This window comes from Mirounga leonina, unplaced genomic scaffold, assembly GCF_011800145.1.
Source record: "Mirounga leonina isolate KUSES-001 unplaced genomic scaffold, KU_Mleo_1.0 Mir_165, whole genome shotgun sequence".
In the NCBI taxonomy this organism is placed as follows: domain Eukaryota; kingdom Metazoa; phylum Chordata; class Mammalia; order Carnivora; family Phocidae; genus Mirounga; species Mirounga leonina.
Window position 1 is genome coordinate 12,672,126 of NW_023270415.1, and position 25,837 is coordinate 12,697,962.

The following is a 25,837-nucleotide window of genomic DNA, read 5'->3' on the forward strand; positions in this document are numbered from 1 at the left end:
AAAGTAGATCTTTCCTCCATGCCCATCCACCCTCCCCTTGGTGCCAGTTGTGTTTCCTTTCAGGTTGACTACACACATACGGATATTTTGGTGCACCCTTGTCACTTTTTTTTTTGTAAAATGGTAAAAATATATGTATTATCTATATGACAATAAAATATAATTTACAAATATATGAACACATTTAGCATAACATAATAGCATAATTACAATAACTAGTTAGCATAACATAATTGTTATATATCTTCTAGATAAGTAATACATATAATATAAACATGCATGTATGCACCGATTTGTGCCTTGTTTTTGCCTGTCAGGCTTTTTTTTAAGAGCCGTGTAATATTCCACCATAGGGCATACCATAATTTACTTCATATTCTCTGATTTACGGTTTGCAGTTTACAAATAACTCCATTTTCTCTGTCAAGCCCTGGTCCCCAAACACGGAGATACCATCGCCCTCCCACCCACCATTTTCCAACACCTTTTCATAAGCCCAGGGCGGGGCCCCGCACCGAACGCGACCTCCGCCTTCCCACACGTGCCCCGCGCCCCCACTGCAAGGCGGAAAGACGCGGCGCCCATGCGCGTCGCGGCGACGGAACCGAACGTTCCACTTCCCTGCCCTCCCCCGGCGTCTCCCGGCCGCCGGCGTCGCCCGCTCAAACGTGCCGGAACGACCGGCGCCGGGCCTCGCCCCGGCTCGGGGTGGACGGGGCGCGGCCGGGGCGCGGCCGGCTCGGCGCTGGGCGGGGCTCCGGCGGGGCGGGGCGGGGCTCTGGCTGGGCGGGGCTCCGGCCGGCGTGCGGGGTTCCTCCCCTTTCCTCCGCGGCGCCGACGGCCGCAGCACTTCCGGGTCGACGCGGAGGCGGGGCGGAGGCGCCGCGGCGGCTGTTATTGTTCGACTGAGCTCGGCCGGGAGCTGTCTCCATCGGCTCTGCGGGTGTCAGTTTGTCCGGCATCGTCTCGGCCCCTCACTCCCGGCGGCTGACGGCGACGGCTGCGGCGGGCGGGGCCTGGCGTTTCGAGGCCGAGCGGCGCCGGGGTGAGGGGCGCGGAGGAGGAGGAGGAGCAGTAGCAGGAGGAGGAGCCGTGTGCCCTGGCACCGAGCGGCCGCGGCCATGGCGTACGCTTATCTCTTCAAGTACATCATCATTGGCGACACAGGTGAGGGCCCGGGGTGCGGCCAGGCGGGCGTCGGCGGCCTCCGGGCCCGGGCCGAGGGGCAAACGGCGTCTGGCAGGGGTGCGGGCGCCAACGCCGCCCGGCGCCTCCCTGCCGGCCGCGCCGCTCCATTTCCGCAGTGCTGGAGCTGGTGACGTGGGCACTGCGAGCGGCCGCGGCCTGGCCAGGCCCTGTCCGCGGCCCCCGCCCCGGGCAGCCCTGCAGCTGGGGGTCGCGGCAGCCGTTTGCGGCTTAAGATCTAGGAACTGTGTGACAGGAGGAGCGGCCCAGCCGAGGGCGGTCAGGGCCTGACTTAGATGATTGCACCCGCTCGCCAGGGCCCCTTACCTCACCTTGGGCCTCTTCGCCGCCCTCGGGAAAGAAAAAGGCAGGCAGAAGAGAGCAGGAGGTGATGGGAGGAGGGTCTTGGATTTCCTGATCAGTCCCACCTTTTCCGTCCCACACGCATCTGTCAGGGGCTGGGCAAAGTGCTCCTGGTGGGGACAGCCAGCTGAGAAGGAGAGCAGGGAACCTTTAAAAAATTTTTGTTTAACACCCTCAGATCCCAAGTCAGAATAAGTCATATCCCATCGCTTGGCGGCTGGGGAGTCCCTTTCGAGGTCATTAAAGCGTGTAAGTTCTGTCGATTTTGCCACGTGTAAACTGGGGTTATTTGGTAGTAATGCAAGGCCGTTCAGTGCTCTGGGTGTGTGCTTGCGGGTACTGTGCCTGTGCGTGTGTTGGGGGCACTGTGATTTCTTGGATGTATCAGATTGAGGGTCGCAACTGCCAATTTTCAGGTGACCCGATGTACATTGGAAGCAGAAAGAAATTCAGCTGTTCTCACTTGAAATAACATCTGAGTATATTTCACAGATAAGTAAACAAACTCATTGTAAAATATTTAATACCTGTGATTTTGGCATTATTTTGAATCTAATAATAAAACTAAGGCTTGTTCAGGTGTTATAACTATTTATATACCAGAGTCTGATTTCAGTGAGGGCTCTTGCACAACTTTGGGCCCTTTGCACAACTTTGGAAACGTAAGCAGCAGCTTGTGGTTGCACTAGTGATGTAGCAGATTCAATAAGTAACACAGGAAGCATGTTGATTGCAGCCTAAAAAACTTGCTGCTGTAAACATGTCTTTTTAGCAAGGTTTTTTTGATGTGTGTCTGTACAGAGTCTGGATGGTTTTCTATGTAATGTCTTGGGTAGAGGAATGTTTTGCAAATGTTTATTAGCAAATGTATGTACTTTTTTAAAAAAAAGCTGTGGCATGTTTTGAAGGAGAAGGAATTGGGTCCAAAGCCTATTAGAAAAGTTTTATTTAAGCTGTAAACCCGAGTTGGAGAGGGACTTTATGTTAATTATGATATGAATGTGTTTGAGAGGTAGAAAGAAGAGTGAATGTAGACATTTAGCAGTGGTGAAGATGCAAATTATCCTTTGCAGGTTGCCTTCTTTCAGCTTATTAATTGAGCATCTACTGTGGGTAGAGTATTGTTCTGGGAGTAGTGGAGCTACAAACTGTAGCAAGCTGGTGCTCTGTGCTCTTGGAATTTGCCCTCGTTCAAAAATAACCCCCAGGCAGTTTAAAGGGAAGACACTCCTTTCTTGCCATTGCTATTCAGCACTGAATACTTGACAGCCGTATTTTCTCCCCACCCCAGCCAGTCTAGTTTACTGTCAGATTAATCTTCGTGAAACCTGGCTGTTAGGAGACTGTTCCTCTGCTCACATTCTTTAGTTTGACCTTCCAGGAACTCCATTATTTTAGCCTCTGTTTTCTTTGCTAGCCTTCTTTCCCACTATTCCCTGCCTTCTGCCAGTGAGGCCCAGTGGCTGATTTCTGTGCTTTTTCCTGGTTCTTTCTGCTCCCTCTGCTTGGAGTGCCTTCTCTGTGGAAATTCTATCAGTCCTTCAAAGTCTAACCCAGGTCTTCCATAATGCTTTCAGAGTCAGCATACATTAAGCTCTTTTGATGTGTCAGGCTTTTTCTGGTATCCTGGCTGGCAGTGACTACTACTCCTTTATCTGGATGTTTCACACTTTGTATTTTTCTGATATTAATGCCAGACTGTTTTACAGATACTTGTGTAGACATCTGTATTTGATTATGTACCTCTGGAGAGCAGAAAAGATGTTTAGTATAGCTTTGCATTTCAGGAAGAGCCTAGTAGAAGGCCCTGTACATTTAGTTAAATTGATGAAAGAATAGCCAAACAGGCCACTATGTTCATGTTAATATACATTAATAACTTGACTGTAGGATTTTTTAGCCCGATTCTGCCACTTTTTTAACCGACTTTGGCTAAAATCCTTTACCGTGTTTCCTTAATTCCAAATATATGCACAGTTGTAAGGTACACTTAATGTGGCCCTCCCCACAAAAAAGATGATATTAAATCAGTAGTGTGATACCTATCCTGATGTCTTCAAAAGTCATAGTATGAAAAATATGTGTCTTAGAATGAGGAAAATTTCTACTTTTCCTGTTTCTCACTTTCCCTAGTTTATAATCGCTCATTTTTAACTTTTCCTTTTCTCTCAGTAATGAGATAAAATGAGGACAAATGTGAAAGTACCATGCACATTTTGTTTTTCAGAGTTCCAGCTTCATAGAAGAGATTTTTAAAAAAACTTTTCACATGATCATGATGATACTGTTGAAATATTTGTTTTCTTAACTCTGGGGCCAAATGCAGTTAAATGTAGCTTTAAAATTTTTCATTGGAAGTGTCTTGTTCCTGAAAAATCGTTTAGGTAAACGTGTCATTTAAATCTAGATATAAAGTGGAAATTGGTTTTTAACAAGCCTGGCCTAATAGCATAACCAGATAATTATCAAATATGGAAAGAGAAAAATTGTAATAAACCTGTAATTGTTGCTCCTAAAATTCTGGCAACTGCCTACCATTTTAACCAGATTACTAACCGTCCCTTCTCTTCTGTGCCACTCAACTAGGCACACAAAAGCTCAAACCCAGTTGTATTCTATCTGAAATGACCCTCTTGCCTTGCCCCCCCCACCCAAAAAAGAAGAAAAGGAAGGTTAGGTCAAAACTTTTTCACCTGACCAACTCTTGTTCATCCATTCTTTTAAGATTGTTAACAAACCCCACTACTCCCTATTGTGTCATACTCATCCCTTCCACTCTTCCTTCATTCTTTGTTTCCCCTTCTCCCCACTCCCACACGCTTTTATTTTTTTTTATTTTTCTTAAAATCTTTAGAGGACAAGTGCTATATAAGAAAATAAGTAAAATTTATAATAGATAAGTAGCTGGGTCCTTGGAGGAGGTGCTGCAAGGCTTTATTTGGGAGGTGATACTTGAGCTGAAATTAGAAGGATGCGAAAGGATTTGCCAGGTGGGCATGGGGGAAATGTCTGGTAGGTAGTTGGAAGTGCATGTTAGTTGGAAGTGCATGTTTACTGCTTGATCAGTCAATCTCACATATACTACTTACTGGTGATTTTAGAAAATTAAAAATAGAGCCATAGTGTAAGCCATTTTATTGAAGACTGTGAAAGAGAGGGAAAGAGTGAGAAGTGAAGAGTTGACTGCAAGATCAGGCTGGCAGGAATGTGAGAGGGTGTTGAGTGTGTATGTGTATGAAGATAGGGCAGACCTGAAGTTGAAAGGTCAAAAAAAATGCAACATAGAGGCAAAATCCTAGAGGACTTGGGGAAAGATGGCATCAGATTCTCTAGAGCTTTAGAGCTGTGACAGAAGGAAGAACTGTCCTGTGGGAGACTCAAACTTGAGTTTCTTTAGGTTCTTGTGAATCACCTAGGGTGTTTTTTTCTTTTTTTAAAATAAAGATTCAGTGGCCCAAACCCCAGAGATTTTGATTCACTAGGTCTGAAGTGAAGCTCGTTGTTGCAAAACCTGAGGCCAGAAACACCAACAATTTTATTTAATTATATGAACAAGTTTGTTAGATTATCTTCTAAAAACAAACGGGGAAAAACTAAGAAATTCGAAGGTAGAAAAATTCCACTTATTTTATGATGAAATATAGCATGCATATAAAAAGCATATATATGTATATATTATGTATGTATAGTTTAATAGTTTTAAAGAACAGTAATGAATTATTACACACCCATGCTAAAGAAACACAGATCCCCGTCACCTATGTCTTCCTTTCCCAGGCTTCCACCAGCTTGAATTCTGTATTAATCCTTCCCTTGCTTTTCTTCATAGTTGTGGAACTTTTGCATCTCTATATTGTTTCATTTTGTCTGTTTTTAGATGTGTTTGTTTTATTCAGTGAGAGAGCTATAACATGTCTGAAGCATACCTTTTAACATCATCTAGAATTTAGACAGTATATATATTTTTTAAAGATTTTATTTATTTGGGGTGCGTGGGTGGCTCAGTCGTTAAGCGTCTGCCTTCGGCTCAGGTGATGATCCCTGGCTCCTGGGATCGAGCCCCTCATCGGGCTCCCTGCTCGGCGGGAGGCCTGCTTCTCCCTCTCCCACTCCCGCTGCTTGTGTTCTCTCTCCCACTGTGTCTCTCTCTGTCAAATAGATAAATAAAATCTTTAAAAAATAAATAAATAAAATAAAGATTTTATTTATTTATTTTAGAGAGAGACAGCACAGGTGGGAGGGGCAGAGAGAGAGAGAATCTGATGCAGACTCCACGCTGAGCATGGAGCCCAACGCGGGGCTCGATCCCAGGACCCTGAGATCATGACCTCAGCCAAACTCAAGAGTCGGCTACTTAACTGACTGCATCACCCGGGCGGCCCTAGACAGTATATTCTGGTCTACTTAAATTGTTGCTTTATGCATATTATTTGTAGTCTTTCAAGATCTTTGACTAGCCCTTTCCTTTTCTCTTTCTCTTCTAACCAGTTTGTTTGCTGCTTGCTTCCCCTAACATGTATATTGCTACTGAGACTTCTGTTGAATCATAGATGCCATGGTCCTGTTCTTGCCTTTTTTTCCCTCATCTCTCCTGGTGAACCTGCCTCCTCATCTCAAATAATGCCCCTCTCTTCTTCCTCGGTGCTCTTGTCCCTTTTGTTCTCATTCTGTTCCTGCTCCACCATGAAATGAATTTTCTCCTCTATCTGCAGCTCTGATCCCTCTCTCCCATTTTATCTCCCCAGCTCATTGCCTCTTGCAATAGCCAGTAATTTTGCTGTTTTTTTTTTTTTTGAGCAGATCCTAATTTTGCCAGCTCAGCTGTTTTTCCCTCTCACTCTGGCCCAGCTGTGCTTGCTCCATTTTGTTATTCTTTGCTCATCCTGATCTCTGAGGCTGTGTCCTTTGCTACAAAAGCTGCAGCCGAATACTGACCTCCCTTGTCCCCCTTTCTAGCTTTTCTTTGCTTTCTATGTGAAACTTTCCCATTTGGTTCATTTATTTTCAAGTTTTAGAATACATTCTAGCTGCTGTTCTTCACTTAAAAATAAAAGACACCTGGCAAAAAGATGCTAGATTCCCTCTGCTATTATTCACATGTAGTCACCTCCCTTTTAATTCTTACAGAATTTCTCAATGCAAACAGCTTGGGTATTATCCTTGGAGATGCTGTTTAAGACGACCTGCAGTGAATCCTGGACATCTATATTTTTTAAAAGCACTATTTTTAATTTTTTTTAAAGACTTCATTTATTTATTTGAGAGAGAGAGCACAAGCAGGGGGAGAGGCAGAGGGAGAGAGAGAAGCAGGCTCTCCCCTGAGCAGGGAGCCCGATGCGGAACTCGAACCCAGGACCCTGGGATCATGACCTGAGCCGAAGGCAGACGCTTAACGACTGAGCCACCCAGGTGCCCCTACAAGCACTATTTTTAGTGGGAGTACTATGGCATTCCTCTGCAGGTCCGTCATGGGCCTTTGTATATATTTTTCTAGAATTTATCTTTTTTTTCCTATTGTCAAATTTTCTGCTCTCTGGAATTTTAAATTAATCCCTAAAGTATATCCAGGCTGAATCTATATGGAATTCTTCATCACATTAGTTTTGGGTACTGTCTATGTAGTAGATTCTTATGAGCCATTCTTCACACTTCTTCTAGTTTGTACACAGTATCAAAAGCCTTTCATTTTTTTTTTTAAAGATTTTTTATTTATTTATTTATTTGAGACAGAATGAGAGAGACAGAGAGCACATGAGGGGGGGAGGGTCAGAGGGAGAAGCAGGCTCCCCGCCGAGCAGGGAGTCCGATGCGGGACTCGATCCCGGGACTCCAGGATCATGACCTGAGCCGAAGGCAGTCGCTTAACCAACTGAGCCACCCAGGCGCCCAAGCCTTTCATTTTTTATTGCTTCAAAAGATATATGAGGTTACCATTTTGTAGATGAAGAAACTGAGCGTCATTTGGGGCAAGTTATTTATGTACTTCTTCCCTTGTAAGTTTTTACTCTTCACAGCTATGATGTAGCTCTTTAAGTTTCTCCCAGTTTGCTCTTCAAAATGTTCCTATTTTCAGGTGTGGCTGACAGTGTGTTTCTGGTCAAATCCGAGGGAGAAAGGAAGAAAATGAATATTGGTGATGCACACTGTAGTGAAGCTCTTGGAGCAAGACAGTGCCTGGCGCAGAGCTGGTGCTTCAGAAAATCATGAGTGTGTGCTGGGTAGCCTACTGGGTAGGCTACATGCATTGGCCAATTTGTTTCTTTTTGTTTCAAAAAGGATTTAAGGACATTTATATAAAAACTTATGATTGTTTTTATTCAAATGGGAGGAAGAAGGTACATTAGTTTTGCTACCATAACAAACCCCCATACACTAAAGCAGCTCAGAGAACACAAATTTATTATCTTACAGTTCTAAAGTTCTGTATAAGTTCATGTACCATATCAGCATATGTCGGAAGTCTGACATGTTTCTCAGCAGGCTGACATCAAGGTTTCAGCAGGACTGGTTCCCTCTTTGAGGGATTCAGGTTGCTCTTTCAGGTTGTTGGTAGAATATACTTTCTTGCAGCTGTGGGGCTAAGATCTCCATTTTCTTGCTGGCTGTCGTCTTGAGGACTGCTCTCCGCTTCTAGAGCCCCCCGCATACCCACATTCCTTGGCTTCCGGTCCCCTTCCTCCATCTTCAGGCACAGCAACAGTAGGTCAGGTCATCCCATCTCTCTAACCGAAGTTGGGGAAGGTTCTCTGCGAGTAAAGACTTGTGTGATTAAATTGGCTTTATCTGGATAATCCAGGATAATCTCATCTCAAAGTCTGTAATTTTAATCACATCTGCAAAGTGGCTTTTGCCATGTAGAGTAACATAGTCACAGGTTCTAGGGATTAGGGTGTACATTTCTTTGTGGGGAGTGGCATTCTGCCTACAGCTGAGGGGCAAAGGAGAAACCGTAAATAGAAACAGTAAAGTCAGAAGCAACATTAATACTTGACTTTTTGTGTACACCTTTTTGAAGTGGGCACTTAAGCTATGCAGAGAACCCTGCTCATTTACTTTAATTATAGTATGCATTATTTTTTTTTTCAAAGCATGTATGCATATACTTAATTATTCCTGATCATGGGTCTTGAAAGGCATTTTTCCTCTGATTCGTCTTTAAAAGGCTACAGGGTAGTGTAGTAAAGAATGTAAATATACAGCCAGTATATTTAAATATTTATAGGGCCTTTTCTACTGGTACAACTCATTGAATCTGAACAGTAATATCCATGATGAAGGCTCCATTTTATAGGTGAGGAAAGGGAGGCTGTCAGTCACACCACAGAGCTAGTAACTGACTAAGCTGGAATTTGGAATTTGAACCCAGGTCTTTCTGACTCCAAAGTCCATGCTCTACCATATCATGCGTATTTCTTGATTCCCACAAATTCCGTTCAGACCTCTTTTGTTGGCTTACCAACAGCTGCTTGGTTTGTTGAGTTGTTATGGGAGTACATAGTCCCTCAGTCCCGTTTACTAAAACAGACACCACATCCAGTCATGCAAAATGGGGATAAAGGATAAAACAACAATGAAGTCCTATATAAAACAAGAATAAAGTCCTTTCTCTGCTCCTTATCAGCTGTATGAGCTTGGGCAACATCTTTAATCTGCCTTGGTGTCCTCATCTATAAAATGGAATGAATAAATGAGATAAGATACATAATAGTGACTTGAATGAGAAATGGTTACTATTTTGTCTTAACTTTATATCCTGCTTCTTTGAATGTTACCGTAATTTCCCCCATGTGTGTTGAAAGAGTAACATGAACTTGACCAGTGCTGTATAGGTTTGCGTAATGCTGTTCATAGCAAAAATAATTTCTTTTGTCCTCTGTGTATCCTAATATGTTGATCTTTTCCCCCCCACATCCCTGCTTAGCTTGCTAGTTTGTGGCCAGCTGATACTTTGAGGAGTCTAACATCCTTGACTCTTAATCGTTTCATTCCTAATTATATTGGTGTTTTCTTGCACTTACTATATTTTTACTATATTTGTTTGCATGTAGCAGAAAGTTTTTATGGAAAGTTCCTTATTTTATCAACATTGTTTTAACAAGATCCAAAATTATTCATCAAGATTCATTCTATTCCAGATATATATATATATATTTAGCACCTTTGCTTAATTTAGTCTACATGACCATTCAAGTCCACTAATGATTTAGAAAGATTGTAGGGTTTTGTTCTGGAAGGACCTTTTTGATTATAAAGAATGGAAATCTACTCCACCTAGCTCAAGAAAACAAGTTTTGCTAATAATTTAAAGCGTGCCCGTAGGAAACTAAGAAAAATTATAAAGTGTTAGGGAACTGGCCACTCTGAAATGTTTTCCTGTCATGGCTTTTCTTTCGACCCTTGAGATAATTAGGGATGTGTGTTTTTTGGAGGTTTTTTTTGTTTTTGTTTCCAAAGATTCTATTTATTTGAGAGAGAGAAAGAGAGAGCCAGCACGAGCGTGCGAGCAGGGAAGAGGGGCAGAGGGTCAGGGAGAAGCAGACTCTCTGCTGAGCAGGAAGCCCGACCACACGGGGCTCTATCCTAGGACCCTGGGATCATGACCTGAGCTGTAGGCAGACGCTTAACTGACGGAGCCACCAAGGTGCTTTGTGTGTTTTTTGTTTTGGGGGGTTTTGTTTTTTTTTAAGATTTTATTTTAAGTAATCTTTATACCTAATGTGGGGCTCAAACTCACAACCCTGAGATCAAGAGTTACATGCTCTACCAACTGAGCCAGCCATGCACCCCATGTGTTTTTTGTTTTAAACATGTTTTTTTTTTCTTTTTAACAATGTTTTTATTATTGATTTCTGACTTTATTTCACATAGATAAGAGCATGTAGATTGTGTTTATTGATTCTTCAGTTTTTGAAGCTAATTTTGTAGCCAGCTACTTGGTCAGTGTATGTACATATTCTGTGTGTGCTTGAAAAGTGTATTGTGTACATGGTTGGTTCAGGGTTCCATACATGTTCATGAGATCAGACTTGCTATCTGTATATTCTTGATAGTCTCTTGAGTTTTGGGGTAAGATGTTAGCATCTATTATGACAATGGTTTTGTTTTGTTTTAGTTTTAGTTTTGTCAGAGTGATTTTTTACCCCCCCTAAATTTGAGGGCTAATTTGTAAGGTGTATATGGGGCTCAGGTCTTTACATCTCACTGAAGAGTTCTTCTTTGTCATTAAGTTACCCTCCACTTTTTACATACTGTGGAGTTGTTTGTTTTTTACATATTATTTATTTGGTAGTGTAGTTGTGGGTACTCAAGTGTTTGATATTAATTTGGAATCTTATTTTTTGGTTCATATTTGCCTAGTGTATACTTTTTCATCATTTCTCCTTTTTTCTTTGGAAAAGAAAGAAGGGTTTATTTTCTTGTACTTTGTTTAGAAAACAAATATTACAGATACAGTTGAAGCCCCTGTATACCCTTCACTGCCCTTTGTCCCTGGAGGTAACTACTCTCCTGAATTTGGTGTTTATTATTTCTATGAAAGTTTCCAAATGATTACTACATATGTATGTGTGTATTTGTAAACAGTGAACAATCGTTTATGTATTTTTTTCAACTTTATATTAATGGAATTTTACTGTACTTGCTCCCAAACTTTTTTGTTCAACATTATTTTGGGAGATTTATCAGTATTAATATATTTTGTTCTATTTTATTGGTATTAATTGCTAGGTTGGTTTAATTTTAATTACATTCTGTTGGTTTAATTTTAATTATATCCTGTTGTTTGACTATACCACACTTTTCCCATTCTTTTCCCCTAAGGAAATTTTTGGCTGAGTTGTCTGTCATGTTACAAAAGACAGTATAGGGGTGCCTGGGTGGCTCAGTTGGTCAAGCAGCTACCTTTGGCTCAGGTTGTGATCCCAGGGTCCTGGGATGGAGCCCCATATTGGCTCCCTGCTCAGCGGGGAGCCTGCTTCTCCCTCTGCTATTCACCCTGCTTGTGCTCGCTCTCTGTCAAATAAATAAAATCTAAAAAAAAAAAAAAAAAAGGCAGTATACTACATGGATTATTTTTGTGTGTGCCTCCTTGAACATGTATGCTAGAATTCTGGAGATAGACCTTGAAGTGGAATTGTGGGTGCGGGGTGTGCACATGTGCTTTATCTGTGAATCTAAATCATTCTTGGGAGTAGTTATCAGTTAACTCTCATTCTTGTTCTTTCAGCCCTATTGTCATTTTTCTTTTTTTTTTTTTAAGGCCTTTAAGACCTTTTTCTTTTTTATAAAGCCCATTGCTATTTTATTAAAAGATTCAGTCTGAGAGGCTTTTACTAGGAGAATTTAATCATTGGTGAATTTATTTATTTATTTTTAAGTGGAATCCATCTCGGGGCTTGAACTCAGGATGCTGAGATCAAGACCTGAGCTGAGATCCAGAGTTGGACACCTAACCCCCTGAGCCACTCAGGTGCCCAGTCATTGATGAATTTGAATTAATTTTTGCCATCAGGTCCCACCTTTGTTCAGTCACATGGGCAGGGATCAAGGCATAGATCACAAGCATGCCCATTTGCCATGGGCTTTCGGATAAGGCAGGCACTATGTCCTGTTATGTCCTACTGTGTCCCACATAGGAAGCAATATGGTGGTCAGATTTCCCAAGCATGTATAACGTCACCTCTTCTTTTTAGGACAATGTAGAAAGAGTCTAATGGAAAGAGGATACCTGTCACTAAATCTTATTTGCCCAAATGAACAATTAATTAAAATTCCTGAGTTTCCTGTTTATGAAACGAATATAGTACCTGCCAAGTACACCCTGTAGGCTTGTTCACCAATGCTGTGGGTTTTTGTTTTTGTTTTTTTTCAAACTTTATAGCTGTCTTTGAAATTCAAATGTCATTAATTTGTTTCCCTTCATTTATTTACAGTTGATATGTCAGTGTAAGTGGTGTATTCACGCTTGTTCTGCTGCCCCCAGTGTTATTAATGTCGATGAATGACTCCTTTAACATTTGTCCACCTTTAGCAATAATTACTATGCATCTAGGAGGCAAATACAGTTGACCCTTGAATAACATGGAGATTAGGGGCACCAACCCCCACACAGTCAAATCCACATACGACTTTGACTCCTCAAAAATTTAACTACTAATTGTATACTGTTGATCAGAAGCCTTACCAATAATATAAACAGCCAATTAGCAAATACTTTGTATGTTATATATACTGTATTCTTATGATAAAGTAAGCTAAAGATAAAATGTTATGAAGAAAACCATAAGGAAGAGAAAATACATTTACAGTACTTTATTTATTGAAAAAATCCACATATAAGTGGACTCATGCAGTTCAAACCCATGTTGTTCCAAGGTTGACTGAAATATGTTATTCTAAGTTCTCTCTGGTTATTTTAGCTTAGACAGCACTCTTGAAAATTTTCGAAGAGCCTAATACTTGTAATTACAATATCTTGATTTGTTCAGAGGCTCCTCTGCTTGTTACCTTGGTGAAGTTCAAACCTCTTCAAATTCTGCTTTCTCATTCCAGAAAAAGACAGCAGGAATGCCTGGCTTGTATCTACCCCACAGGATTTTTGTATTTGAAGTTAAAAAAAAAAGTGTGCAGGTGCCTTGTAAGCTGCAAAGTGCTTTATTAATAGTAATATCTTAGAGATAATTTTTTTAATCTGTTGAGCATCCTAAAATTAAGTTAGTTGGGGGAGGGGGGAGATCTCGTCTGTAGAAAAAGCTATTCATTGTGCTGACTTCAAACTGTAAATTACTTGAGTTGAAGGAAATAAAATCACGTGTTAATATGCAAAATGGCGATTCTTTGATCCTGAAGTTTTCTTTGGACTCCATAAAGGAAAGTCATTTCCTATCTCAGATATCCTTATAGGCCACTTGAGATTGAGAATAATATCAAATAGGAGGTGCTCTTTCTCAGTAGTCTTCAGGGAAGGGATGTTAAGATCAATTGTTTCCTCGATTTCTTCTACATCCACTCTTGGTACCCTGATACACCTCTTGGATGAGTTCTCTCGATTTTGAACCCCTTTGGAAAGAGGCAGTTTTTTTAAGTCTACAGAAGTCTTCAGTATAATGAATCTGTTGATCAGAGGTTATCTTTTTATCTCCTTGGACAAAGTATTGTTAGTTCAGTTGTAGTCTTAACCATTTCAAAGGTCAAAGTAAATGTACACATTTCCAAAATCACTGTGCTCAAAGCTTTACTTAACTTGATTCAAAAATTAATAAATAGGGAAATAAGTTATTAATTATAAATTAAAGCAATAATTGTATACTTGGTGAATTGATTCACCTGTCTTCAGAGTAAAAGTATGTGTCAGTATAACCCTTGGTATAAGGTGAAGAAATTCTGGTTTCACAGCTAGGTGGGTTTTTTTTTTTTTAAGATTTTATTTATTTGACAGAGAGACAGCGAGAGAAGGAACACAAGCAGGGGGAGTGGGAGAGGGAGAAGCAGGCTTCTCGCTGAGCCCGATGTGGGGCTCGATCCCAGGACCCTGGGATCATGACCCAAACCGGAGACAGATGCTTAACCTACTGAGCCACCCAGGCGCCCCAAGCTAGGTGGATTTTTCAGTGGTTGAATAACTGTGTCCATAAAGGGCTGCCATTGTAGGCAAGCTGGAGGGAGCATGCTGCTGCATTCAGTCCTGATTTTTTTACATTTCATATTAGTAACAACTTGGATAAAATCCAGTTTGGTTAAAAGAGCTAATGTGTGGATTATACCAGATAGAATCCAAAATTACCTTAACAGGCAGAACAATTGGCTAAATTTAGCAAAATGGAAATTAATGAAATTAAAGCCTTATATTTACTTTAAAAACAACTGTACAGGGGCACCTGAGTGTCTCAATCAGTTGAGCACGCGGCTCTTGATTTTGGCTCAGGTCATGGGATGGAGGCCTGCATTGGGCTCAGTGCGAAGTCTGCTTGGGATGCGCATGCGTGCTCTCTCTTTCTCTCTGAAATAAAAAATATATATAAAATCTTTTTAAAAAAATAAAAACAACCATACAAATACAAGATGGAGGTCAGCTGGTAAATAGCACATGTCTAAACACTTAAAGTTTTACATGACTTCATTCAGTATGAGTCAGATGAGTAATAAAACCAACAAAGGAATATATGTGATGCTGGGTTAATAAAAGTATAATGTACAGACAAGGTAGATGATAATTCTCTACAATTCAATTATGGAAACTTGTTTCAGAGGGATATCTGAACATTGGAGTCTATGCTGAAGAGACCAATCAGGGTAGTATGAAGACTGTATCAACCATGACATTGTAGGAACCAACTAATGGAAACATTTTTTTAAAAATTTTTATTTATTTGAGAGAGAGCAGGGGTGGGGGGGGAGAAAGCTCACATGAGCAGGAGGGGGGGCAGAGGGAATGGGAGAAGCAGACTCCCTGCTGAGCAGGGAGCCCCATGCGAGAGTCTGTCTTAGGACCCTGGGATCATGACCTGAGCAGAAGGCAGACACTTAACCAACTGAGCCACCCAGGCATGGGAAACATTTTTGTTTTTAATTTTCCCTCCCCCTGCTCCGAAATAATGGAAACATTCTAACTTAAAAAAAGAGAAGATTTAAAGGAACATATAATAACGACTTTTAATACTTAGGTATTCAAATAAAAGAGATTTAAACCTACCCTTTGTAGGTTTTCATGGGCAGAACCAGGACCATGAGTAAAAGAGATACTTGGACTCCCTATGAAATGGAAAGGGGAGGGGGTGCCTGGCTGGCTCAGCTGGAAGAGCATGCAACTCTTGATCTTGGGGTTGTGAATTCAAGCCCACATTGGGTATAGAGATTACTTAAAAACAAAAACTTAAAAAAAAAAAAAAAAAGAGGGAAAGAATTTGTTAAGTGGTGAGTTGGTTTGATACTGGAGTTGTTCAGATAGAGGTTTGATTGACACATATTAGGGCTTGGAGGATGGAATTTATGCAAAGATTAGAGGATTTGATTAGTTTTTATTTTTTAGTATTGTTTTTTGGGTTTTTTAGAGAGTGTGGGTGCACACACGAGTGGTAGGGGATGGGGAGGAGCTTAGGGAGAGAAAATCCCAGGCAGGCTCCGTGCCCAGTGCGGAGCATGATGCAGGGCTCAATCCCACAACCCTAAGATCACAACCTGAACTGAAATCAAGAGTTGGACACTCAACCAACTGAGGCACCCAGGCACCCCTCATTTTGTTTTTATTTTTTTAATTTTTATTTACTTTTTAAAAAATTTATTTGAGGGGCACCTGGGTGGCTCAGTCGTTAAGCATCTGCCTTCGGCTCAGGTCATGATCCCAGGGTCCTGGGATGAGCCCCGCATCAGGCTCCCTGCTCAGCGGGAAGCCTGCTTCTCCCTTTCTCACTCCCCTTGCTTGTGTTCCTTCTCTTGCTCTGTCTCTCTCTGTCAAATAAATAAAATCTTAAAAAAAAAAAAAAGATTTCTTTATTTGAGAAAGAGAGCATGAGCGGGAGGGGCAGAAGGAGAGGGAGAGAGAATCCCAAGCAGACTCCATGCTGAGCACAGAGCCCCACTTGGGGCTTGATCCCGTGACCCTGAGATCACTACCTGAGCCAAACCCAAGAGTCAGACGCTTAACCAACTGTGCCACCCAGGCCCCCCCCACCTCGTTTTTGTTTTAAAAGAAATTTAAGGTACTATGTGGGCAGTCCTTGTGCTAGAGTTAGAAAAATGGACAGGACTATCTCATCCTATTCGGAAGACCAATTTGCCACAGAAATTACAAGATAATGTAATAGCACTGGGCACAAAGTACTGAAGGAGCATGGAGAGGATTCATTCTAATTGCAGTGAATGGCTTGTAACATACTCAGATTTTCAGCAAACATTGAGCACCAGCTGTGTGCTGAGTGCTGTGCTTTGGCTTTCATATTTGTTCTCACAGTAATCCTAGGTGCCTATTGACTTCATTTTACAAATTATATATCAGGTATGATACCATCAGACATGGTCTCATTTGTTTGAATAATTCCCCCACCTAACAATCCTGTAGAATCAGTTTGTACTTTTGCTCCCACTTTTATATTTGTTATGTGGAGAACAGAAAATTGAGCTGAGCTCCTCGAAGTTAGGTTATACAGAGTGCGGCAGGATAGGGTTTTTTTCAGGATTTTGTGGAGGCTTAACACTAAAGGAGATCTGGGGACCATACTGTGAAGAATACTGTGTGGCATAGTTTAAAGAGTTGGTTTGTTTCTCCTCTGGATAGCTTTACAGAAGCCTTATTCCCTATCTCTAAATGGTATAAATTTCTGCCCTTCACTCAGATTTCTGGCAGGAATTAGTGATCCCTTTCCACCTTTTAATCTTTTTTTTTCTTTTTTGACCTTTTCCCCCCATTCTTTCTGGCTTCAGGTTTCCTTTCTTGGAGAATTTACCTTAGAAATGGAAAAACCATGTTGGATTTGAGCATGAATATGTGAATTTTCAGTCTTAGCTATGAGTAAATCTTGTTAAAAAGTACTACTGATTAGTATTCTTTAGCGGCTTTTAGGAGTTTAAAAAAAGGAAATCAAAATCTTTTCATAGCACATTATTTTACTCACAGGCTCTCATGATTTTCTCCTCAGACCAACATTTAATGTAACTATTTTTGGTCACGCGGAAGTTTGCTAATTATTTAAAAGCCACATCAATATGGAGGTTGTTAGATGAGGCCCGTAAAAGTATTGCTTATGTAGTGTTTGATGCTAAAATAGATCCTTTGAAAAACTTATATATATTTTTAATGGTGCAAGTGATAAATGCTCATGATAAAAAATGAAAATACTCTACCACCTTATGTAAGTATGGTAAAAGATGGTTTTGTGTATCCTTCCAGAAATTTTCTATCCATCTCTAAGCTTGCGTGTATGGGTGTGTCCCAATTTTACCAATAGCATTATACACTTAGTACTGTTCTACGTCTGTATTTTTTTCTCTTGAGGGTACATCTTAGGTGTCTTAACATATCACATATATAAATCTATCTCATTCTTTCTAAACACCTGCATAGCTCAACCATAATTTATTCAGTTCCTGATTCTGTTATTCCTTGTCTGTGGTAGCAAACAGCAGAAACCTACTGTGGTTAATTTAAGCAGAAGCTTTTATTAGAAAGATTGAATATTCATAGATTGATAGGAAAGCAATATAATCCAGCTTGAAAATGGCAAAACCAAGGAAGGCAAGGCACAGTCAAATTCCTGCTGTCGGTGCAACCTGCTGAAGAAGATGCTGGGGACATATCAGTGGTCTCTCATCTCCACTGTAGCCACCATAGATTCTCTCTTTAGGTCCCTGATACTGGAGCACTCCTTCAAGATTCCAGATTCTGGACAAGAGCATCTGTTTGGCTAGTCACGTGTTTATACCCTACCTTGCTGGGGAGTTCAAAGAAAAGTGCTCTGATACTAGGTTGCCCAGAAATAACAAATGTTCACTTACGACCTGTTGATGAATATTGTTTTACACAGTATAACATGATTCTTGTGGATTTGTGTAAGAAGTAAAATCTGTGGCCAACTAGGATTTATATTTGTATTTTGATAGATACTGCCAAATCACCTTTCATTAAAAATAATGGACTTAGAAAGAATATCTAATTTTGAGTGTGGTGTATATTTTGTGTACTTAATTCAATCAACAGGCTAATCTCAACATTGTCTGTGTTGACTGATGCCTAGTCTTTGTTTAGGAATTTAGCAGTTTGATTTAGTTACTCTTATGTCCTTCCTTGGGCTCTTGCGAGTTTCATCTAGCAACTGCATGAAATAGTTCTTTCTGCTTACAGTCTTTAACTTTGATATCATTTATAGCATAGCATACTACTTAGAGATCATGTACAGTAAATTTATTATATAATATAGTGTACAATAATATCACAAAACACCTTCCTTCCTTCCATTACATCATGGAAAAGTATCCTCTGCAAGCTACTTGATTGAAATGTGATTTTGAGATGCTGCAGTTCTTATTTGGAATCTTTGCTTATGAAAGGATTAGGAAAATGGTCAGATTAAAGTGTAATATACCTGGTATATTAACTGAAATGTTGTTTGTTGGGATAAAGTTAGCATCAAGGAAGTCGTATTTTTTTTAAACCTTTTTACATTTCTGCTCTATGAGTCATTTAATTACAGAGTATTTCCTTCTTTCTCTTAGTATTGCTACTAATAATACTTGGAAAGTGAGATAACATAATTTTTCGTTAGGAAAGGTTTTGGTTGCCATCTATCTGAAAAGAATAAATTAAGGAGGTTGGGTGGTAGAGTGGAAAAATATGATTTAAGGGGCGCCTGGGTGGCTCAGTCAGTTGGGCACCAAACTTGATTTCGGCTCAGGTCATGATCTGAGGGTTGTGAGAACGAGCCCGCATTGAGCTCTGTGCTTAGCACAGAGTCCGCTTACGATTCTCTTATCTCCCTCTGCCCCTCCCCCCACTCACATTCTCTCTCTCTCTCTGTCTCTCTCTCTCTCAAATAAACATAATAAAAAGAAAACCCGATTTGGAATTTCAATTCTGCCTTTTACTTGAGGCATATCACTTAAACCTCAGTTTCTTCGTCTTTAAAAGGAGGTTATCATTTCTGCTTTACTAACCTCCTAGGCTTACTATTATGGTCAAATAAGATTGTGTGCGAGGAAGGAGCATATTTAGACCTTCAAACTGTCAAAAGCCTTGCAGATATTTTAAATAAGACAGAAGTATATTAGCATAACTTGATAACAGGACTCCTTAGATGCAATAAAAAAGAAAGGAAAAATATCTGTATTGAAGTGAGTCCTTTGGGTATTTGGCAGGTAGCATGTAGCCCAGCTATTCTAAGCCAGGTAATTGCCAAAGATACTAAGTGGAAACCAGGATAACTATGTTTTGAACTTTACCCCGTACTGTGGGGAAAACGTATCTCCAGTATTTTTAGTTGTGCCCTACCAACCATGTAGGGGTTTCACGTTAGTTATAGCTGAAAAACTAAACTGAAGAGGATTGGTCACTGAAACCAGCATTTTTGTTGGCTATATCTTGGGCACTGCTTCTCAAACTTCAGTGCACATCAGCAGCACCTGGACAGCTTGATAAAACACAGATTGCAGGGCTTCACCCCAGTTTCTGATTCAGTAGATCTGGGGTGGGACTGATTATTTGCATTCTAACAAGTTTCCAGGTACTGCATAAGCTTCTGGTGTGAGGACCATATTTTGAGAATCAGTGCTTTAGGGAAACCGTATAATTTATCATCCAAGCTGATCCATAATTTATTAGGAAAACAGGAGTTACTGAGCCTTCCCTGGCAAACCAGAGTGTAGGGTCATCCTAATTTCACCTAATGGAAAAATCTTTTTACAAAGAGGTTTCTGTAATAGAATTATCACCTGCTGGGTGACTCATGATACTTAAGTTCCTCTATTTGTGTAGGTATGTACATTAAATTGCCAACAGACGATTCAGTCAGATTTTTCCCTTGATCTCTGTCCTTTTAAATGTTAATTAAAAGAGAATATAGGTATTCTGGATTCTTCAGCTGATTTATTTTGCCATGAATGCTAGCAAAAGTATTGGAGATGAGTTCTTTCATTGGATGTGTGGTTGGATTAGACACTGGAGAGTAATTTCCAAGTTTGGTTTTGTAAGTCACGGTAATAGGTACATATTTGATTGCAGCCCAGGGTTAAGATATGTGTGTAAGTGCATATATGTCTTTAAAATAGAAGTCTCCAAATAGTACTCATCCTTGTATAGTACATACAGTCTCATATTTGCTATTTTCTAGGTCTTTTTTAATGCTGGTTGTGATCCACTAAATTGATTTCATGACCTAACTGGTACAGTCTACTACTGTTTAAAAAACACAGCCCAGAGGACCTCTATGGTTCCAGCAAATTGTGACACTCTTTAAGATTCTGAGAGGTAGTTGTACTTCAGCTTTCTTCATTCTGGTTCTTCTCAAACACTCCAGCCTTTTTCCACCATTAAAACAAGTGGGAGAAAGTCCCAGGAGTTGGGGAGAAGAAAGGAAAGGTATGTTATTTTTACCACAGGGTGCTATCTTACTTGCTATTAGATTTAATATTTTATCAATTATTTCCTGTGGAAATTAGCAAATGCTCCATTTTACTTTACAATTTTTAACAATTTAAATTGCATCTGGCTTTGTAGTTTTTGAAAATATTACACTAGAAAACAAAAACAAAAAAAAACCACCTGGACCTTCCCTAAGAAAATCTAAACTTGCTTAGATTCAAAAACCTTCTACTTCACCAAATTAAATTTGGTTTGTCTTAATGAAGGATCTATTAACCATACTGGTTGGATCAGTCAGAGCCGAGCTAAGAGACTGAAACCACACAGGAATCTGCATAGGGAAAATCTAATGTAAAGAATCATTAACTATACCATGGGAATAGAGTAACAGGGAATTGGCTCAGAGGTAAAGAGAACTCTTAAAGAGTACAGTAACAGCAGATAGAGGGCACAGTCACTCCCCCAAGTCCCAGGCAGAGCCTGGAAGGAAGGAGCCAGTCTGGCATCCAGAGCTTTTTGGAGGGGCACGGCTGAGGCCCGATGGGTGGCGGAGAATTTCACTGAGGGGCTGTGATGGATTGGAAGACTGCCGTCTTTGTGCTGTGGGAAGCCTTCCATGAGGAGGAGCTGTGTTGGGACCTTCGTGGGAAGCAGCCCGAAGGAGTGCCGGGGAAGTTGGCTGCGGAGAGGTGTGGAGGGCTGCCTTCTGCGGGTGACACTTGCTGTCTTGCCAGCTGGCCAGGGGGAAATGTTCTGGCCTCTCCGGCAGGGCAGTGAAGGTTTGGAGCTGGGAGGCCCTTGATTGGTAACTCCTGTACACACTGAAACGCTGAACTCCTCAAAGGAAAATCACACGTAAGTTAGGGGCCGATGATAATCAGAGATGGAATTCTAATTCAGCACAGTAAGGTTTTCATTCTCTGGCCTCATTTTCGTCTCTGAAAAATTCACTGTTGAGGAAAAAATTTTTATTTATTATTATTTTTTGAGAAATTGAATTTTTTTAAATGTAGACTAGAGTTTGTCATTACGTAGAAAAGGCTAGTTTCACTTTGTGACCTTTTCAGTGAGCATGCGGTACATTAAGCTAGTATTCACTGAGCATCTGCCTTCTAAATTGGGCCACAGTGCATCGTGGTTTTCAAAATACAAAAAGGTGAATGTTACTGCTCCTGAAGGAAGAAGGTAGATGTGTAAACTGATAATAAAAGTATTTGTGATAAGTGCTTAATAAAGTATGTATAGAGTACTATGGCCTTAGCATGGGATAAAGTGTCAGCCTGCCTTTCAGCACTGGCGAAGGAAAAAGCAGCACAGACATGTGATCTGTGTGCTATCTCTTGTATTCCTCAAATAGCCTTATGAATAAAGTAGGTGGTATGATTACCATTACACAAAGAAGCAAATAAGGTCTAGAGACCTGAAACAGCTGTTCCTTCCAGTGTCACACACAGGATCCTAATCTAGTCCAGAAGATTTGTTATCTCTTAAATTAGTGGTGTACTTTGAAATGCAGAAGGCTTTACAGTAAAAGTTTCCAAATGTAAAGCACGGGACTACTACTGTGAAGGATTTAAAAAGTGAATTACATATGCCTCTGCTTTTAAGGGGTGTATAGTCTAGCCGGGCTGATTGAATACAAGAAGGGCTCTGATGGAGGTAATGGAGAAAGCTTGGGATTTCATGAGAAATTCCACAATCCAGAACGCCTGTCTTCCTTCTTGGAAACCTTATGGTAAGATGACATTTGAAAGAAAAAAATTTGAGCATTGAAAGAAAAGAGAAAAAAAAAAAAAGATGGCATTTGACCTGGTCCTTGAAAAATGGGTAGAGTTTAGACAAGTAGAAATGGTAAATAAGCAAAATGTAAAAATAGGGGGAAAAAAGTTGTCGTTTATCATGTATCTGTTAAGTGCCACACCTTGCACATTCCTCAGTATAAACCATCCAGTTTAACTATAGTAGAGTCTCATATCAAACAATTACTGGAAATAAGACTGGAAAGATAAATTCATTAAACATACTGGACATAGGTTGTGATAGAGCGTGGTTGAATTTGAACTTTATTCTGTAGGCAGTAGAAAAGGTAGAAGTTTTTTAAAAGAAGAGAGTACCAGACTGGAGTTATGATTCCATTAGAAACTAAATACACATATGTGTATATTCAGATTCTAATACAGTAGCAGAGACATTCTAGATGTTAAATGCAATCCTTTCCTTCTGTCTTCTTTTCTCATCCATCCCTGGTACAGTCATATGTAGGATAGATTAGGAAGCTGGAGTGTATATAGTTAGTTGGTTATTACACTGGTCCAGGTAGGAGGTAATAAAGGTCTTAATGTAAGGCAGTGGTAGTGAAAATGAAGAGGTGGTTACTGGTGAGAGTTGGAATTAACAAGGTTTAGGGAAGGACATTGTAGGGAGTGAAAATAAAGATGAAAGTAATTTTCAGGCATTTTTCCATTTTAGAAGAGTACTTCAAATACAGGCTATTTTTCATTTATTTTTAAATATAAAAGTAATAAGTACACATGATAACGTTAAAGCACTGTGAAAGGGCAGAAGATTTGCTAGGGGCAGCAGGACATGGTGGTGAAAGATGACAACATAGAAAGAGAAACAGGTCAGTGGTTAAAACTTTGGTAAAGTCCACTCCCCAAAGGAGTGGGCTATGGAAAGAGTGTAGTGTGGAAAGAGAAGGAAACAGTTACTTTACAGTGGAGAAACCTGTCAGACTACCTCAGGCAGGTGATCAAAGTTAATGTCAACAATAGTCATGTCGATGGTATGTACCCTTGTTATGATAGTGGGTCCACCTTTGTACAGGTGAGAAAATCTACTTACCTCTGTGGTCTTCCCCCCAAATGTCAGTAACTCCAGTCAGTCATGGGGGAAAAGTCCAACAGATCCCAATTGAGGGACACTCTATGATGCCTTGACCAGTACTCCTCAGTAATCCTCAAAACTGTTATGGTCATCCCAAGTGGGATTTATCCCTGGGCTGCAAGGTTGGTTCAACATCCGCAAATCAATCAATGTGATACAGTACATTAACAAAGGAAAGAACAAGAATCATATGATCCTCTCAATAGATGCAGAAAAAGCTTTTGACAAAGTACAGCATCCTTTCTTGATCAAAACTCTTCAGAGTATAGGGATAGAGGGTACATACCTCAATATCATAAAAGCCATCTATGAAAAACCTACAGCAAATATTATTCTCAATGGGGAAAAACTGAGAGCTTTCCCCCTAAGGTCAGGAACGCGGCAGGGATGTCCACTATCACCACTGCTATTCAACATAGTATTGGAAGTCCTAGCCACAGCAATCAGACAACAAAAAGAAATCAAAGGCATCCAAATTGGCAAAGAAGAAGTGAAACTCTCACTCTTTGCAGATGATATGATACTTTATGTGGAAAACCCAAAAGACTTCACCCCAAAACTGCTAGAACTCATACAGGAATTCAGTAAAGTGGCAGGATATAAAATCAATGCACAGAAGTCAGTGGCATTCCTATACACCAACAACAAGACAGAAGAAAGAGAAATTAAGGAGTCGATCCCATTTACAATTGCACCCAAAACCATAAGATACCTAGGAATAAATCTAACCAAAGAGACAAAGGATCTGTACTCAGAAAACTATAAAATACTCATGAAAGAAATTGAGGAAGACACAAAGAAATGGAAAAACGTTCCATGCTCATGGATTGGAAGAACAAATATTGTGAAGATGTCAATGCTACCTAGAGCAATCTACACATTCAATGCAATCCCCATCAAAATACCATCCACTTTTTTCAAAGAAATGGAACAAATAATCCTAAAATTTGTATGGAACCAGAAAAGACCCCGCATAGCCAGAGGAATATTGAAAAAGAAAAGCAAAGCCGGTGGCATCACAATTCCGGACTTCAAGCTCTATTACAAAGCTGTCATCATCAAGACAGCATGGTACTGGCACAAAAACAGACACATAGATCAATGGAACAGAATAGAGAGCCCAGAAATGGACCCTCAACTCTATGGTCAACTAATCTTCGACAAAGCAGGAAAGAATGTCCAATGGAACAAAGACAGTCTCTTCAACAAATGGTGTTGGGAAAATTGGATAGACACATGCAGAAGAATGAAACTGGACCACTTCCTTACACCACACACAAAAATAGACTCCAAATGGCTGAAAGACCTCAGTGTGAGACAGGAGTCCATCAAAATCCTAAAGGAGAACACAGGCAACAACCTCTTTGACCTCAGCCGAAGCAACTTCTTCCTAGAAACATCGCCAAAGGCAAGGGAAGCAAGGGCAAAAATGAACTATTGGGACTTCATCAAGATAAAAAGCTTTTGCAAAGCAAAGGAAACAGTTAAGAAAACCAAAAGACAACCGACAGAATGGGAGAAGATATTTGCAAATGACATATCAGATAAAGGGCTAGTATCCAAAATCTATAAAGAACTCATCAAACTCAACACCCAAAGAACAAAGAATCCAATTAAGAAATGGGCAGAAGACATGAACAGACATTTTTCCAAAGAAGACATCCAAATGGCCAACAGACACATGAAAAAGTGCTCAATATCGCTCGGCATCAGGGAAATCCAAATCAAAACCTCAATGAGATATCACCTCACACCAGTCAGAATGGCTAAAATTAACAAGTCAGGAAACGACAGATGTTGGCGGGGATGCGGAGAAAGGGGAACCCTCCTACACTGTTGGTGGGAATGCAAACTGGTGCAGCCACTCTGGAAAACTGTATGGAGGTTCCTCAAAAAGTTGAAAATAGAGCTACCATATGATCCAGCAATTGCACTACTGGGTATTTACCCCAAAGATACAAAAGTAGGGATCCGAAGGGGTACGTGCACCCCGATGTTTATAGCAGCAATGTCCACAATAGCCAAACTGTGGAAAGAGCCAAGATGTCCATCGACAGATGAATGGATAAAGAAGATGTGGTATATATATACAATGGAATATTATGCAGCCATCAAAAGGAATGAGATCTTGCCATTTGCAACGACGTGGATGGAACTGGAGGGTATTATGTTGAGTGAAATAAGTCAAACAGAGAAAGACGTATCATATGATCTCACTGATATGAGGAACTCTTAATCGCAGGAAACAAACTGAGTGTTGTTGGAGTGGGGGGTGGGGTGGGAGGGATGGGGGGACTGGGTGATAGACACTGGGGAGTGTATGTGCTCTGGTAAGAG

General features: G+C 40.5%; 1 protein-coding gene across 2 annotated transcripts in view; it reads left to right on the forward strand.

The window, feature by feature from the left end:
* The first annotated feature begins 824 nt into the window (after positions 1-824).
* RAB2A (RAB2A, member RAS oncogene family) overlaps positions 825-25,837 on the forward strand; it is a 94,395-nt gene continuing 69,382 nt past the window's right edge. Inside the window, exon 1 of one of the 2 annotated variants that reach the window (XM_035011210.1) lies at positions 825-1,167. In XM_035011210.1, coding sequence (XP_034867101.1) covers positions 1,122-1,167 — 46 coding nt within the window. In that variant the 5' untranslated portion in view covers positions 825-1,121. Of the gene's footprint in view, positions 1,168-1,726; positions 1,798-25,837 lie in introns of those variants that run through there. The other variant, XM_035011211.1, reaches the window with a different exon arrangement.